The sequence below is a fragment of the Podarcis tiliguerta genome (assembly GCF_965153285.1).
Source record: "Podarcis tiliguerta genome assembly, chromosome: 13".
NCBI lineage: Eukaryota > Metazoa > Chordata > Lepidosauria > Squamata > Lacertidae > Podarcis > Podarcis tiliguerta.
In genome coordinates this window covers 14,308,995-14,327,263 of record NC_139546.1, presented here as the reverse complement: position 1 = coordinate 14,327,263, position 18,269 = coordinate 14,308,995, and the positions used below count along the sequence as shown (strand labels likewise).

Sequence of the window (18,269 nt, the reverse complement as noted above, 5' to 3'; positions counted from 1 at the left end):
ATTTATATCCCACCCATCTGGCTGGGTTTCCCCAGCCACTCTGGTTGGCCCCCAACAGAAAATTAAAAGCACAATAAAATGTCAAATGTTAAACATTTCCCTAAACAGATGCCTTCAGATGTCTTCTAAAAGCCTGGTAGTTGTTTTTCTCTTTGACATCTGGTGGAAGGGCGTTCCACAGTGTTGGTGCCACTACCAAGAAGGCCCTCTGCCTGATTCCCTGTAACCTCATTCTTGCAGGGAGGGAACCGCCAGAAGGCCCTCGGAGCTGGACCTCAGTGTCTGGGCTGAACGATGGGGGTGGAGACGCTCCTTCAGGTATACTGGGCCGAGGTCGTTTAGGGCTTTAAAGGTCAACACCAACACTTTGAATTGTGGTTAGCCCTAACCATGTTTAGGACCAACATGGAGGAAGAGGAGCATGCAATTCTCTGCCTTGTTTTCTTTGCAACGATTATCCGATTTGGAGTATTACATTTGCACTGCCCTGCCCTTGCGCCTTGGCTCTTAGCACTAAAATTGTTGTGTTCCTCACTGCCTCCCACTAGGAACCATACTATGTCCGCTGCATTAAGCCTAATGACAAAAAGTCGCCACAGCTGTTTGATGAGGAGCGTTGCAGGCATCAGGTGGAATACCTTGGACTCCTGGAAAACGTCAGGGTCCGAAGAGCAGGTTTTGCCTATCGTCAAACATACGAGAAATTCCTTCACAGGTAAGGAAAGATAAAACTTACCAGCCTTCAGCTGTTTGGGGACCATCTAGAGGCTTGGCAGAAATGACTGAAATGTATCGTGTTGAGTGGTACTGGCTTTATATACCCCCTGCTTTATTTTGGAGAATAAACTAACTTGTATAGGGATTTATTTATTTCTTTAAATTTTTTTTTACAAAGTAATAATCATAAATAAATAAGAATAAAAATGTGCACCCCACCCCCGAGACCATTCCATTGTAACTATCCAACCTCCCAAAATTTCAAAACCTCTTGCGATGGTTTGACCCCTTTTAACAATACAAATTCTACAAACGCCTTCCATATCTCCTCAAAATCATTTCTCCTGCATATTCCCCATCTTACCTTAATAGCACATGTTAATTTATCATTAATAGCTATATCCCACACGTCTTTATACCATTCTTCCATTTTATATTCTGCTTGCCCCTTCTACTTCCTCGCTATAATAACTTGTGCAGCTGTCAATAAATTTGTGAGCAAGTCCTTCACAGCCTGCGAACCTTCCACCCCCATCGTAAATTGATAATAATGCTACCGCTGGACTTTCAGCCAGCTTTAACCCAGTGATTTCTGTTATCTCCTTAAACACCCTTTGCCAAAAAAAAAGCACACATTTACATGTATAGGGATTTCGGTTGGCATTAATGAGAATAGTTTCACCAGGCCAGTTTTATAGACCTTTAATAGAGGCATGGGAAACCTTTGGCCTTCCAGATGTTGCTAAACTACAGCAACTCATCATCCCATGCCATCTGCCATGCTTGCTGGGGCTGGTGGGAGTTATAATTCACCAGTATCTAGAGGGCCATTGGTTCCCCACCTTTAACACCTCTGCTTTAAAATATTTTGCATGTAGTTTTGTGGTCATAGCTTTGGTTTCTTAGAGAGCAGCTTGGTATCATCCCTGTAGGATAAAGTCAATGTCCAGAAGTTGTGCGGTTCTCCCACTGCATCTTTTCTCCCAAGAAATATTTTCCCCATCCGCGGTTAGCAAGCAGAGAGCTGGAACCAAGAGCAAGAGTTTGGCTGTCTGAATATATCAGATATTTACGCCATGGGCTCCCTGTGGCAGAGCAGGAGCTCCTCAGCAGATCTAAATGAAAATGGATGCGCATGCATGCTCCCAAGCGCACACTCCGGTGCAAAGCTATACGCCATTTTCGGCAAAGCACCTTTCTGTATGACTGAATATGTGAGTTGCAGCTTCTTTAATTCCAAAGAGATACCGAGGTCACCTTGGACACCGAATGCTGCTATTTATGCTGGTGATAAGCTGTTAAAGCTTGAGCAAAGAAATTCAGATGGGAGAGCAGGGCTGCCTTGATGCTTTAACTTGGGGAGTGGCTGCTGAGACCATATAACACTGGTCCTGAAAGACTTACATAGGCTCCCAGTAGGTTTCCGGGCACAACAGTGGCGTAGCGTGGGTTGTCAGCCCCCGGGGCAAGGCAAGTAATTTGCGCCCCCTAACCCGTGGATTTGCGCCCCCTAACCCGTGGATTTGCGCCCCCTAACCCTAACCCCCAGATGCTGTTCCCGGTGCGACCGGCCCCCCCTGCACCCCCCACGCTACGCCACTGGGGCACAATTCCAAGTGTTGGTGCTGACCTTTAAAGCCCTAAATCGTCTCGGCCCAGTATACCTGAAGGAACATCTCCACCCCCATCATTCAGCCCAGATACTGACGTCCAACTCTGAGGGTCTTCTGGCAGTTCCCTCCCTGCGAGAAGTGAGGTTACAGGGAACCAGGCAGAGGGCCTTCTTGGTAATGGCGCCCACCCTGTGAAACGCCCTCCCGTCAGATGTCAAGGAAATAAACAACGACCTGCCTTTTAGAAGATATCTGAAAGCAGCCCTGTTTAGGGAAGTTTTTAATGGTTGATGTTATATTCTGTTTTTATTCTGTTGGGAGCCGCTCAGAGTGGCTGGGGAAACCCCGCCAGATGGGCGGGGTATAAATAAAAAAAATTTTTTTATTATAGGCAGCTCTTTCCTGTCTTTGGCTAGGATTTTGTAAGGCATTCTTGGGCCATATGGACAACTATACTCAAAGCCAGCTGTGAATTCTCTGTCTTTTGGCTCCAGGAGACAACTGCTGGAAGATATTGCTCTCGAGCAGGCAAGGGCAGAAGATTTGCCAATTGTTGCACCTCTTCTTGCTTTCTGTGCCTGAAAAGGCCTCTGACTTAAGCACCCACAATGCCTGTTGACTTGCTAGGCTGGTGAAGGTCCTTGTTGAGTCCCAAGAGTCCTTGGCAGATAGGAATAATTCTGCTTGATCCAGGCCCCACCCTCTTATAAAATGAGTTACTCTAACCCATTGAGCGTATTTATCTGGAGTTTCTTTCTGCAAAACTGGAACATCCTTCAAGCTTGGTAGTCAAATAGGCCATTCAAATGATCTGTCAAACAGTAAGATGACACTCCGTGGAACATAAACCAGTTCGAACCCAGTTCGACTGAAGCCTGCACAGGTCACTGGTTCCATTATCTGCATTTGCAATTCCTTTCCATGTGAAGTGGAAAAAGATAAAGCCCCATCGCATTTGTTGAGGTCATGCTGGGGATGCCCTAGTAATAATAATAATAATAATTTTTATTTATACCCCACCCTCCCCAGCCAAGGCCGGGCTCAGGGCGGCTAACAAGCAATAATAAAAACAAATTGAATGAATACAACTTAAAAACAAAATTAAAATACAACATTAAAATATTGAAACCTCATCGCAGGAGGAGAAAGGAAAAGAAAGAGGGGGAGGGAATCAAATTGGCTCCAAGCCAAAGGCCAGGTGGAACAACTCTGTCTTACAGGCCCTGCGGAAAGAAATCAGATCCTGCAGGGCCCTGGTCTCATGAGGCAGAGCGTTCCACCAGGCCGGAGCCAGAGTTGAAAAGGCCCTGGCTCTGGTTGAAGCCAATCTAACTTCCTTAGGGCCCAGGACCACTAGGGTGTTGCTATTTATGGACCTTGAGGCTCTCCGTCAGGCATACTGGGAGAGGCGGTCCCGTTGGTACGAAGGTACATACTGGCTCCCAGTATGTTTCCCGGCACAATTCAAAGTGTTGGTGCTGACCTTTAAAGTAAAGTAGCCCTTTACCATGATACTGATGAGTCTGGGAGTGAGCAGAGATGGCAAACACAACTCCAACAGTGCTTTCTTTTAAAATTCTGGTTTGCAGGTACAAGATAATCCCTGAATTTACTTGGCCAAATCACAAGCTCCCATCGGACAAGGAGGCTGTGAAAAAACTGATTGAGCACTGTGGGTTCCAACACGACGTGGCCTACGGCAAGACCAAGATTTTCATCCGCACGCCTCGGACACTCTTTACATTGGAAGAACTACACGCCAAGATGCTTGTGTGGGTTGTTCTCTTCCTACAGAAGGTGAGAGGCAGTAGCAAAAGCTGCTCTAAAATAACCCAGCTCTAGCCACTGCGGGCTTATTAAAGGTGGCAGTATGGCCTGTGGCAGATTCCCAGTGCACTGTTAGCTTAATCTTTATGCTGAACCTGATTTGTAGGGAAAGGGTTCCACTTCCATTTTGGGGTCGGCTGTTAATGCAAATCCATTTCCCACGATATGCATTAGAGAAGCAGTTCAAACACTAGCCTCCAAAGTTTTCCAAGGGCTACAAGTCTTGTGTCAGGTAATTACCGTATTTTTCGCTCTATAAGACGCACCAGACCACAAGACGCACCTAGTTTTTGGAGGAGGAAAACAAGAAAAAAAATATTCTGAATCTCAGAAGCCAGAACAGCAAGAGGGATCGCTGCGCAGTGAAAGCAGCAACCCCTCTTGCTGTTCTGGCTTCTGGGATAGCTGCGCAGCCTGCATTCGCTCCATAAGACGCACACACATTTCCCCTTACTTTTTGGGGGGGGGAGACAGTGAGTCTTATAGAGCAAAAAATACGGTAGTTGGTTTGTCGAATTAGCCATCAAAATCTGAATTCAGCACAGGGCACTTTTAAATAAACTGGGCTAACTAAGAAGACCCGTGCAAACCTGATTTGCAGCAATAAGCAGTTAGTATGTTGTAACTTTAAAACGATTATTGACCTTTGCTTACCTTTAATCCAATTAGAAAGCTGGTTATGGTACAAGAGGAATGGACAAGGCAGGGGTGGCATTTTGGAGCAAGACAGAGAGGGACGTGATTGGGCATAAAAGTTCCAGGGCACCCGTCTGGGGCCGTATTTTCTAACAGAGGACACCAGAAATGAGGGCTTGAAAAGCGTGCCGTCTCAAACATAAACCGCATCCCTTGTAAATCCAACTTTGTAGCCTTTTTGTGCAAGCCACAACCAAAGATAGGAATAGTAAAAAAGCACACTTGTGATGATTGCTTTTAATAACCCTTTTACGTTGTGATTATAATAAAACACAACATCGTAAATCTGCTCAGAATAAGGGAAAAAATTAATGACGTTTCTTGCAGTAGGAGGCCTAGAAACATCAGCACTGGTATGTTCTGTTTTGTGCATAGCGCTACTCACAAAGTATAAACGGTTGTTACTCCAGCTTGCATCTCTGTAGGACAAAGTCAGGACTGATTCCTGTAAATGATCCCTTTTGCTATTGCTTGTATGACAGCTTTCCCCACTGCTAGAATGTCCCAGTGGGTGAGGGAGGGAAATGGTTGCTGCTTTGCAGTAGCTTGCCCCTTTTACTGTTGCTACCAGCAGGAAGTAGGAAATTAATTTTTAATGTAATGCTAGAATATTGATTCATTACAGCGCACATTAAGTAAACAGAAAAGGGGATTTATGGAAGTCCGATGGGCCTTGTGATGCCATAGATTTCTTTGGAGGGACTTGATTTTCTAAAACAAAAAACGAAAGAAAGAAAAGGTAATTAGAGGCCTTACCTGGCTTGAAATGCTTTGGAATTGTTATTACATAATTCCTTAAAGACCTATATAGCTTAGCCTAGTTTTTGCTCCATCATTCTTCTACTTAGGACTGCTACTTGTTTACCAGCAGATGGAGCCCTTGCAGGCTTCCAGTGAAGAGATGAAGATTAAGCTTCAAATAAAAAATAAGACAAAAAAATGAGACAGTTCAGTTTCTGTGTCACTTTTGTGTGCTTCTTCAGAATGTTTAACAGTTAGCAACTCCCCTTTTTATTTGCCGCTGAACTAGCTTTTGTTCCTCCCCCAATCTGTCTCCGTCTTGCACATTATGTGCAAAACGTGACTGTAGAAAATACTGGAAGAAACTGCTTGCAGTCCTGAGGCGCAAGAATTTTTGGGAGATCGAAGAAAATGAGAGAGGGATACAGAATTTTGTTGATGGAATGAACCACTGCTCTTGGCTCACTAGAGAGTCTGTGGAGGGTTCTGGGTTTGCAGTCTTGTGGTGATGTTGCTGTGGTTGTTGTAATATGCAAGAGAGATAGATGGTGATCATGGCAACCTTGCTTTCTGTCCATCATTTTCTGTCTTTCATATTTTGTGTACTTCACAAGACTCAGCTGATGGGGCTAAGCACGCCATAGTTCAGCCTCCCCTGCTTAATGGAACTTGGAGGGTTTATTTATTTATTTGCATCTACAGTGGTACCTCGCAAGACGAATGCCTTGCAAGACGAAAAACTCACAAGACGAAAGAGTTTTTCGTTTTTGAGTTGCTTCGCAAGACGAATTTCCCTATAGGCTTGCTTCGCAAGACAAAAACGTCTTGCGCCTTTTTCTTAAAACCGTCAATGCATTCCTATGGGAAACCGTCAATGCATTTCCTATGGGAAACCGTGCTTCGCAAGACGAAAAATTCACAAGACGAAAAAATCGCAGAACGAATTAATTTCGTCTTGCGAGGCACCACTGTACAGTCAAACCTCAGTTCTCAAATGGCTCCATTTTCAAACATTTCGGCTCCCGAACGCCAAAAACCCAGAAGTAAAAGTTCCAGTTTTCGAACATTTTTCAGTACCCGAATGTCCGACGCGGCTTCTGTTTTGAGTTTCCCTTTTGAATTGAGGCTTCTGCTTTCAGTTTTTGGTTTCCGAAAGTCAAACGGTCTTCCGTAACGGATTACGTTCGAAAACCGCGGTTCCACTGTATAATCTTTCCGCGCCAAGTGTCCAAGGCAGCTAAGAGTAACAATATGCGAATGCAATAGAAAAGCAAATGAAGTAAAATGACAATTAAAAGAACAATAAATAAACGCAAGGGCAGGTTTAAACAAAGCAGCAAAACGAATCCCCCTCAGCGATTTTGAAGGCTTCTACTGTCCAGTGAAAAGCCAGCTGAGAAGAGACTAAATAGGCCTGGTCAAGAAGCGAGTTCAAAATGCTGGTGCAGCCACTGAGAAGACCCTTTCCAGTATCCTTGCCAAATGTGCCTCATGTGTTGGTGTGACCCAGAAATCCATTATTTTCTGAGAACCTTAAAACTAGGCAGGTTCTTGCATGAGAAGTCATGTTCCAATGTTTAGGAGAATGCTCCCCAACATGATGCTCTCCTGATGTTTTGGACTACCCTTTTCATCAGCCTGTGCTGTCCTGGGGCGGATGGTAACTCTGGCTCAGCATACGGAGGGCACTCCATTGGGGGAAGGTGGACTTAGGGCTTTGAGTATCATCTGAAGTTTCTGAACGCTGTTCTGAAGACTTATTCAGGTCCCACGAGAGGCAGTGATGGCGACCCATGTGGATGGCTTCACAAGAGGTTTGCCCAAATTCATGAAGGATATGGCTATTAGTTTCTGCTAGCCACAATGGCTGTGCTGTGCCCCCATGGTCAGAGGCAGTAACGCTTCTGAACACTACTGTATTTCTCGCTCCATAAGACGCACTTTTCCCTTCCTAAAAAGCAAGGGGAAATGTCTATGCGTCTTATGGAGCGAATGCATGGTCCCTGGAGCCGAATTGCCCAGGAGTGAAAAGCAGATCATGCAATGGCGCAAAAATGTGATTACAGAGCACGGATCCACATGGATTCTCAGGATTTTTGCATTGGGCTACCCCAAACTCACCATCAGATCACATGTCTGTGGCCACAGCATGAACCACAAAAATCATACAGCCACTGTTTCGTTCCGAATATTTTTTTTTCTTGTTTTCCTCCTCTAAAAACTAGTTGCGTCTTATGGTCAGCTGCATCTTATGGAGCGAACAATACAGTAGTTGCTTGTCCTTTTATGGCTATTTGAGTTGGTTAGAGTTCAGTCCCCATAGGGGACGTCTGCATATTTCTGCATTGCAGGGCGTTGGACCAGATGATCCTCAGGGTTCCTTCAAACTCTGCACTTCTTTGATTCTATGAAACCACAGGAGGTTTTTGCGCTTATGTCCTGCTTGTGGGTTAGCTACTGCGAGAACAGGTTGCCGGTCTAGATGGGCCGATGACCTGGTCTAGCAGGCTCTTCTTACTATTCGGAGGCAGTCCCAGGTAGAGTGTGCATGTTGTTCTAATCCGAATGAGATGTAGCCGGGGCATTTGTCACCATGGCTAAACCGGACGTTTCGAGGAAGGGGGTACAGATGGTGCCCTGGCCTCAGTTGAGCAACAGCGTATGCTTTCTTTGCCATTGCCATTCAAAGTGTCATGAATAATTGGGGTGGGGAAGCTCAGAGGTGCAATTCTCCAGCTGCTTCATGTTCAACCAGTTATCTATTTAATAAGTGGTTTGCTTCAAGTAGGGACGCGGGTGGCGCTGTGGGTTAAAGCCTCAGCGCCTAGGGCCTGCCGATCGAAAGGTCGGCGGTTCGAATCCCCGCAGCGGGGTGCGCTCCCGTTGCTCGGTCCCAGCGCCTGCCAACCTAGCAGTTCGAAAGCACTCCCGGGTGCAAGTAGATAAATAGGGACCGCTTACTAGTGGGAAGGTAAACGGCGTTTCCGTGTGCGGCTCTGGCTCGCCAGAGCAGCGATGTCACGCTGGCCACGTGACCCAGAAGTGTCTTCGGACAGCGCTGGCCCCCGGCCTCTTTGAGTGAGATGGGCGCACAACCCTAGAGTCTGTCAAGATTGGCCCGTACGGGCAGGGGTACCTTTACCTTACCTTTACTTTGCTTCAAGTAGCTGTATGATACCTCTATGAAAATAAACACAAGCAGTGTTATCTCAGCGTTCTCTCTGAAAAGAGCCAGCAGGACTTAAATAGCAAATGTAATGGTGTCTCTTCAAATCAGACTTCTAACACCTTCCTCTTCGCCCTGGTTGACTATTCCTGTAATGCAGACTCAAGCCATTTAGGACGCTGCCAAGCTTTGCTTCTATCAGAAACCATTACAGTTAGTTCCCCCTGCCACCTCGTCCTTTTATAAAGGCATTAGGTTTGGTTGCATCTGTGAGGTTGAACTGCTAGACTCCATGCAGTTGTGCAAGGAGACAGGCTTATTAATGTTTCAGCCCGGCACACAGGAATGTCCCTTTTGTTGAAAGGGCTGTGTGTCTGCCATCCTTTCCAGTATTGTGAGCTGACAGTGTTTCCCCCCCCTCTTCTCTCGTCTATCCCCCCCCCTTTGCCTTGAGGCATTTTATTTCCCCAGACACTCCTCTCAGGAGGCTTGTCAATCAAGACCCTGCAGCTGCTGTTGCCATAGCAACATGGCGGTGGTGGTGGAAATAAGTAGATGGGGAGAGGAGATGAGAACAAAAGCTGCGGCTGACTTGTCATAATTTAATATTTTGCTTTTCTCTGTCCCAACATGCCCTTAAAGCTGTACATACTAGGAATGGGTGAGCTGCCAAAAAAAGAAGAGGCTTCCACTATTAACAAAAGACTGCGTTTTCGTATTAGATTACAGTCCAACAGCTGTAATCAGAGAAGGGCTTCTGCACAGTGACCCACATCAGGGATGATATAAGGGGTTTGCCATCGATTTAGAAGGCATTTTCCTGTCTTGTGTGCTGGGGTTGTGGAAAGAAGTAGAAATGGGAATTGTTCTGCATCTGATGTAACATACCTGACATGCCATTACGTAGGGATCTTCAGCCAAAATCCTCCAACGTTTCTGAACACCCATTGCTGCATTGCAAATGCCATTTATTCCTGCCTTTAGCCCAGTGCTTGGGCCACACATAAACTTGGAAACCAGTATGTTTAACAGGTACCTACATTGCACACTGAAGTCTGGATATATGAAGAACTCTGGTTTAATGAGTAAGCCAAGTTGCATGTGCCCTGCCCCCTGAGTATAGTATCATTTTCACAGAACCACATTTATTCTGTGTGCAGCAATACAATATCCACTTTTCTGACTCAAACTGCGGTGTCCCTAATGCTAATTAAAAATGGAGCAGGGGAACAGGCATTGTCTCTGACCCCATAATTAGTGAGGCACAGTAGGAGAACCGTCATAATTTTATCAGTTTCCACTTTGAATATAAAACTGAACATCTTTTGTGTTCCTCATTTTGCAGAATTTTGCCCCTCTCTAAGGGCTCTTTTACCTAATTTTGGAGCCTAGCAGCTTAGAGGCAGAATTTTTTTTCCTGCTGCAATATCAACAGCAACCTCTGAAGAACAGATCCCATTTGCAACGCTCTGGAAGCCATACAGCAAAGCTCGTGCCCGTGTGGAATTTATCTTGCTAGTTTCAGTTTTGGTGCCTGGAGGATCAGCTGTGCTTTGACAGTGTGAAATGTTGTTTGCCTAGCAGCTCAGGCGACTGTGAAGCAGGGTTGGTAGGAGAGGGCACATGTGCGTCTGCTGTAGCAAGCACGAAAATATTTTTGCAAGGTTCGTACAACCAGAACATGTCTCTGTGTTGCACTGTTGGCATTTAAATTTCAGAATGAATTACTCGGTTTTGGCGTGGAGTTTCTGTGTATCTGTTGGCTTGGGGTTTTAGGCGCTTGGATCTAGTGGAGGAAATCTTCAAGGGCTAACACAAATGCTTTTTCCAGTGAAATTGGAGTTGCGAGGAACTTGCTGAGCGGAATCTAAATACAGACACCCTGCCTCTCTTTTCTGCCAATGCCCCTCTGTTGACAAGGACGGTAGATGCTAAAGGAATGTTTCTGATTTGTTTCCTCCATGCCCCATCCTATCAGCGTTCTGTTCATAGCCAGAGCCTCGTTACTTTTTAATGTGGCTTATTGTTGATCTCTTTAAGATGCAAATAGTCCTATCATTCTGGTTATCCACACAACAGCCCCCTATGAGGTAGTCTCTACTAACACCTTGCAGTGATGGGGGGGGGGGTCCTAAGCAAAATAGCACAATAATGTTATAAGGGTACCCTTGTCCAACCCCCTTTTATGAAAGGTTCATTCACGTGATGCCCCAACAACTGTGATGGGGAAAGTTGAGGTATAGCAAGAAGTTACCTTATTAGATTTATTTCCCATTGCATATATTGAGCACTGCTAGTGGTAGTGTTGTACTGCAGCATATCTTTCTCCTGAGCCAAACCATCCAGTCTGCGAGGATTAATACAGTAGTTACTAAAAAGGGGGTGGTCTTCTTCCCTCTCCCCTTTCAAAAGTGTGGTTCATAGGTGATGGTCTTTCAGATGTTAAGTTCTGACATCCTGCACAACACCAAAGACAGGGCATCCTAATTGAAGCACTCCTAACAGATGGGCGTCCATTCTTGAAAGGCTTCAGTGAAGATGCCAGCTTCCTTGTTGTTGTTGTTGTTTAGTCATTTAGTCATGTCCAACTCTTCATGACCCCATGGACCAGAGCACACCAGGCACTCCTGTCTTCCACTGCCTCCCGTAGTTTGCTCAAACTCATGCTGGTAGCTTCGAGAACACTATCCAACCATCTCGTCCTCTGTCGTCCCCTTCTCCTTGTGCCCTCCTTCTTTCCCAACATCAGGGTCTTTTCCAGGGAGTCTTCTCTTCTCATGAGGTGGCCAAAGTATTGGCGCCTCAGCTTCAGGATCTGTCCTTCCAGCGAGCACTCAGGGCTGATTTCCTTAAGAATGGATAGGTTTGATCTTCTTGCAGTCCATGGGACTCTCAAGAGTCTCCTCCAGCACCATAATTCAAAAGAATCAATTCTTCGGCGATCAGCCTTCTTTATGGTCCAGCTCTCACTTCCATACATCACTACTGGGAAAGCCATAGCTTTAACTATACGGACCTTTGTTGGCAAGGTGATGTCTCTGCTTTTTAAGATGCTGTCTAGGCTTGTCATTGCTTTTCTCCCAAGAAGCAGGTGTCTTTTAATTTCGTGGCTGCTGTCACCATCAGCAGTGATCATGGAGCCCAAGAAAGTAAAATCTCGTCACTACCTCCATTTCTTCCCCTTCTATTTGCCAGGATGTGATAGGACCAGTGACCATGATCTTCGTTTTTTTGATGTTGAGCTTCAGACCATATTTTGCGCTCTCCTCTTTCACCCTCATCAAAAGGTTCTTTAATTCCTCCTCACTTTCTGCCATCAAGGTGGTGTCATGTGCGTATCTGAGGTTGTTGATATTTCTTGCAGCAATCTTAATTCTAACTAGGGATTCATCCAGCCCAGCCTTTCGCATGATGAATTCTGCATATAAGTTAAATAAGCAGGGAGACAATATACAGCCTTGTCGTACTCCTTTCCCAATTTTGCCAGCTTCCTTAGGCAGGATTTTTCTTTTTGCATTTGCTTGGTTTTGGAGTTTGGAAGTTCTAAGTCCAACAGCTTTGTTACCGGCATTGCTTACTGACTCATCTCCAGAGCAATTCTTCGAACACTTCTGTGTAGTGCAAGTCCAAGACTTGCTGACTTCACAGTAGCTACAGATTTTGAAGTGGGTTCAAGGTCAGCATTTCACTGGCAAAAGTCCATGCATATTCATTGGGAATCAGTGACACTGATCTCAGTGAAACAGTTCCAGGTCAATGTACGTTGGGTTGCAGCCATACTATCGGGTCATGGCATGCCTCGGAAGTTATTTTCACGAAACTCAAGCACATACCGCTTGGCTCCTCGGGGTCAAAACCATGTCGCACTAAATGCATAGTCAAAAACCATGTCGGGGAATTTTAAAAATGTAATAGGAGGCATTAAATTTTCATTGGCACCCACAGGAGCCTTTTATCTCAGGCTACTTGTGGGTTTGATGAATGTTTTTCATCAGGATTACAGCTTGGGAAAGGAGGTTTCATCTCCCATCTTCACATGCTGCAGTCCCAATGAAACACCTCCCACCACAAAGTATTAAAACTTTTAAAATCCCCTGACATGGTTCTTAACTACCAATTACGATCAACGTCTAGAGCCTGATCCTTCTTTGGAAGCTTTGGCCATGTACCAGCCTTATGTGCTTTGGATCCTGTGGTTTTTATTTTTTTGTAGACTCCCTGCCTTTTCCGCAGGCTTGTCAAGTTGACAGTGCTGTGGGAGTGCCTGGTCCCTTTGCTTGACTCTTCACGTCACTCCTTGCACAGCACTCATAATTTAGGCTGCAGTGGGGAGTGTTTGCTCTTCGGCTTTTATCAATCTTTGAAATAAGCTGCCTTTTTAATGATGCATTATGGTAGGTGTTAGAATGGAAGCCACTTCAGATCCTGGAAAGCATCTCACTGCTGTCGTTTCCTTGAAGTCGTCTCTTTTTTTGCTAACCATACTGGGCAGAGTGGAACTCTTCTCATTCTCTCTCACACGCCTCCCCCCTCCCTCCCACCATTTTACCACCTCCGGAACCATATTTTGAGAAATAATGATGCATGTCACACATTGAAACAGATGGGGCTGTGCTCTTTATTTGCATATTTTAAAGTGAAATGTGTTTGTCATGAGTACAGTTCATCCCCCCACCACCACACACACAGACAGTTTTGGGGAAGGGAAGGAATTGTCCTTCGACTGTCAGTAAAAAGTTAAAAACAATCGTGATTCCTAATGTGGGGAGAGTTGGTTCAGAATTCTCACCTTATGGCTGAGGGCTGCTGAGACTCTCACCTGGAAGCCTCACCTTATAGCCCGATCAAGCCCCAAGTTTGATTCAGCGGATAGCCAGATTCTATGAGCAGACTAAATTATAAAACCAGAATGCAAACTCTGTTAAATGAACAGTGACAGCCTGTTCAGCATCTACCGTCGTAGCAGATTTATGAAAATGTGCTACCCTTGCTAAATAAGAAGCTGTGTCCTAATGGCATGGCAGTGATGGGTCAAAGGGAATGGATTCAACAGCAAAGTAGGAAATATGACCTCTGAAGGCCTTTCCCAAAAAACCCAGTGTATATGTTGGGGATAATATCCGGGTAAATATTAAAGAAGCACTAGTACTGGACAAGAGCTACATGTATGGTAACCATGTTCCTGTACTGGAATGGGAGGGAATAATTTCCACTACACTTTAAGTTGGGGAGGGGGAAGAGATGCAGTAGTTGTATTTCTGTGGGAGAGAGGGTCTTGCTTGTGACTATACTGTGATTGTTCCCGCACACCGAATCACCATGACTTATGGCATGAAATATACTGTATTTTTTGCTCTATAGGACGCACCGGACCATAGGACGCACCGGACCATAGGAGGGGGAGAACAGAAAAAAACATTTTTTTTCTTGTTCTCCCCCTCTAAAACAAGGTGCGTTCTGTGCGTTCAAGGTGCGTTCACCCGAAGCCTCCGAAGCCCAGCGCTGCTTTCCCCCACCGCCAGCCTCCAAACCAGGTTGGGGAGTAGCATGAAGGCATCACGCGCCTTCCTGCTGCCCCCCGAGCTTGTGGGGCTGGCGGTGGGGGGAAGCGCTGCTTTCCCCCACCGCCAGCCTCCAAACCAGGTCAGGGAACAGCGTGTAGACGTCACGTGCCTTCCTGCTGCCTCCCGAGAATGTGGGGCTGGCGGTGGGGGGAAGCGCTGCTTTCCCCCACCGCCAGCCTCCAAACCAGGTTGGGGAGCAGCGCGAAGGCGTCGTGTGCCTTCCCAATGCCCCCCAAACTTGTGAGGCTGGCGGTGGCGGGAAGCGGTGGGGGGAAGACACCCCGCTGCCCTGCGGAGGCTTTGCGCAGCTAACCCCAAGCTAGAACAGTGAGACAGAGCGCTGCGCAGCGCTCCGTGTTCCTGTTCCGGCTTTGGGCTTAACCGCGCAGCCTGCATTCACTCTATAGGACGCATACACATTTCCCCTTAATTTTTGGAGGGGAAAAAGTGCGCCCTATAGAGCGAAAAATACGGTACATAGAATGATTATTCTCTCAAGGATCAGCATCTCTGTTTGGGGCAGAGTGAAGCAACACTTTTAGCTTTGCTTGCTTAACGCTTTTTGTTTCTCTGCCATTTTGTGTTTCGACGATCCCCAAACGGGCAGGAGGTGCTGGGTTGGGTTTGTGATCTAGGTGGGAAGTTGGCAGTCAGGAGACTCTGGCAGGCAAGAAAAGGTCAGTGGTAGCCAGCTATCATAGAAGAGGTGAAGGGAGGAGATGTCAGAAAGCAATTGCAGAGCAGCATCAAATGGGGGAAAGAGCAGGGACTCACCTTCCAGTCTTAACGGGCAAGAAAGTATATAAGATAAACCACCTCTGATGTATTCTGCCTTCTCTAGTCCAATCTACATTGAGTTTCTGCTCCCGTCTATATTGAATCTCTACTCCATTTTGATGAATAATACCTGTCTTCTTTCTCTCCCAGAATATGACCTTTTGACCACTCAAAAGGCCTTTTGTCGGGGGAAACTCTTGAAGCTTCCACAACTTGGTCCTGGGGACTTGTCTTTTGTTAAGGACTCCCTTTGTGAGTGTAGCCCAGAGGCATGCCTGAACTGGGTAATTGGTCTGGCTGGGAGTGAGGGGGCTGCTTTTTGTTGATCTTTTGACTCTTAGAGAGGTTTGAGTAGCTTTCATAATACGGGCTGAGAGTGTCTCAGATTTTTGAAGAGAATCCCTCTGTACTCCAGATTCGGTCCAGAATGCAAAATCCACCCAGTCAAGTGAATAATTTGCTTCAGTGTTCCCCAAAAGCCGAAGGGAAAAGTGGACTCTGCTTTGGGTCCCTGTTCTGACTCATCTCTTGAGTGGGTTGGGGCAGGGGAATAGCAACCCTGGCTTATTTTGGAAAGCAAGAACATCCTGCGCCCGCCCCCCCCCCCAAGAATTGACTATTATTTCTTGCTGTGCTACGTGCAGCGGCATATGAAAGGAGGAAAGGTAGCTGTAAGGCAAGCTAAAAAAAACCCAAAACCCCTGCAATAATACTTAAATGCAATTTAGAAAATAAAGCGCTAAGGGCAACAGAAAAAAATAATGCCTGTGGGGAACATGCGTGAGGGTGTAAATCTTTTTTCTTTTTTAAAAAATGGGAAGCTTGACACTTGTGTATGTTGCCACATGTATGTATGCATACATTCATCCTTCGGCAAAGCTCACTGCCCTATGCAGACAAAGAGCTACTATGAACCGAAGAGACCTTGGACGCATTCCAGATAACTGTCATGTGCAAACTTAAAGACTAGCCGATTTATTGTTTCATGTGCTTCCGTGGACTAGAATCCACTCCATAGAAGTTTATAAATGTATTGGTCTTTAATGCGCCACAATGCTCTTTGTTGTGTTTGTTCCAACAAATACGGTTACCGCTCTGCAAGTTGTAACCCACCAAATAGCTTTGCAAGACCACCCACTGGGCAAACAGGGGTTTACACAAGTGCCGCATTACTCCTCCCGGCAAGTGTGCAGAACAAGCAGTCCTCAATCCCTGACTTAGAATTATGTCTGAAGAAGGTTCGTTGTTTTGTTCCAAACAAACCACAAAGTCAAGGTTCGTTCTTGGCTTACCAGTTGCGGTTTGTTAAAGCAAAACAAAGCAAACCATCTCCCTTGGTTCAGATGTCACACTAGGCCAGGGACTTTTATATTCCATTGTATATATTATTTCTTGTTTGTATTTGATGTGTTTGCCATGCTGGGCTCATAAATTTAGTGAATACATATTTGTAGCTCACCCTTCACCAAATGGTGTCCCATAGAAGAACAGTTAAAATAAAGTACAATGCAGGGAGCAGCAAAGCAAGCATGATTTGTTCATGCACAGCTAGTCATGGTTTACAGTTGCTTATCAATTTTGTGCAACTTCAAAGTACCGTATTTTTCGCTCCATAGGGCGCACCGGACCATAGGGCGCACCTAGTTTTTAGGGTGGGGGGAATCAAGAAAAAAAATCTTATTCCCCCCCCCCCAGCCTCAAGGAGCACCGTACAGGCTGCACAACCTCTCCCTTCCGGAGGGGTTGTGCGGGGATATGGCACAAGCCAAGGCAGCCAGCGGGATGCATCCCACTCGCTATTTTGGCTTCATCTTTAGCCCCACGTAACCTCTCCCTGCTGGGAGAGGCTGCGCAGGGCTAAAGAAGCCATAGCCGCGTGCAGCCTCTCCCTGCCGGAAGGGCTGTGCACGGTTATCCCTGAAGCCTGGAGAACGAGAGCCTGGAGAGCTTGCATTCGCTCCATAGGACGCACACACATTTCTCCTCAATTTTTGGAGGGGGAAAAGTGCGTCCTATAGAGCAAAAAATACGGTATTTTACTTTAACAATGCCTGTCTCCAACGCATTCTTGATTACTTTCGGTATTTTAGTAGCAATAGATGCACCCACACACACAAATCAAAGCAGGATAGATGAAAAGATGGTAATGCAACTGGTAGCTTGGGGAAAAGGCCACTTAAGTTTTGCTCTGGTTACTAAACACTTTGGAGCTCTAGCTCAGGCAGCTCACAGCTTGTGGGCAGCTGCCAAAAAGAACTCAGTTTATCTCATAACGTAGCAGAAGAGATGAGCAGCAAAAGTAGCATGCTGAAAGGAGATACCTTTGTGGGATAACAGCAACAATCTTATGTGGTGATGCATACACCAATGCAATATCCTACTTACATTCTCTTTGACCAGTTGTTGTTCCAAATAAGGAGTGGAAGTATGTGTGTGGGTGTAGCATTAATGCAGGGTCACTCAATAGGCTGGTTAGAAAATCTAGCATTTAGTCTGACCGCAGTTGGAAAGATGGATTTAAACTCAACGGAGCAGGGTTTCCCCTTGGCTCAGTTTTCGGGGTTGAAGCAAGATTGATGCTTCGTTGCTACTGCATGTAGGAAGGTATATCCTAGCTGTTCTAGGTTGACAGAACTCTCTTCCCATGAAGGTCAATTGTTCATAAGTGTTTCTTCATTTAAACTTGATACTTTGCTGTTTTTCATTAACTTATTTTGAGACCCCAAGTCTCTGGAATAGGGTAGGGCAGCGGTTTTCAACCAGTGTGCTGTAGCACCCTGGGGTGCCTTGAATGATGGTCAGGGATGCCATGGGCAACCACTTGCCTCTGTCCCTCTTTCCTTCCCCCACCCTCCTCCCAAAGGCTTGCACAGCTGTTTGTTGCAGCCGCCCTGACCACAAGCTCCACAGGCAAATAGTGCCTCTGGGGCTGGCCAGGGGTTGCTGGTTGCCAGGAGCTGAGGCAGCCTCGGAGTAGGCAAGCAGGAGGGTGAGGGAGACCGGGCAGGCTGGCAGGCACTGCGCTGGCCTTTCTTGTGCTTGCTGTGTGCAATGCCTGCCTGGAAGCTGAGTGCGCAGGCCCAGCAGCGCCCACTGCTGCCTCCCAGTGAAAGGTTCTGGCCTCACGGTCACCTTTGGTCAGTCTCCATTGGGCCACTAAGGCTGCAG

At 46.2% G+C, this 18,269-nt stretch overlaps 1 protein-coding gene across 4 annotated transcripts in view; it reads left to right on the top strand.

Annotated features, from left to right (window-relative positions):
• Nucleotides 1-18,269, top strand: part of MYO1D (myosin ID) — a 185,572-nt gene that overhangs the window by 74,156 nt on the left and 93,147 nt on the right. For all 4 annotated transcript variants that reach the window (XR_014503947.1, XR_014503948.1, XM_083407519.1 and 1 more), the window contains exons 15-16: nt 549-715; nt 3,920-4,127. Coding sequence is in view for 2 of the 4 variants with exons in the window: in XM_083407519.1 (XP_083263645.1) it covers nt 549-715; nt 3,920-4,127 (375 nt within the window). In the remaining 2 variants the exon portion in view is untranslated. The remainder of the gene's footprint in view (nt 1-548; nt 716-3,919; nt 4,128-18,269) is intronic.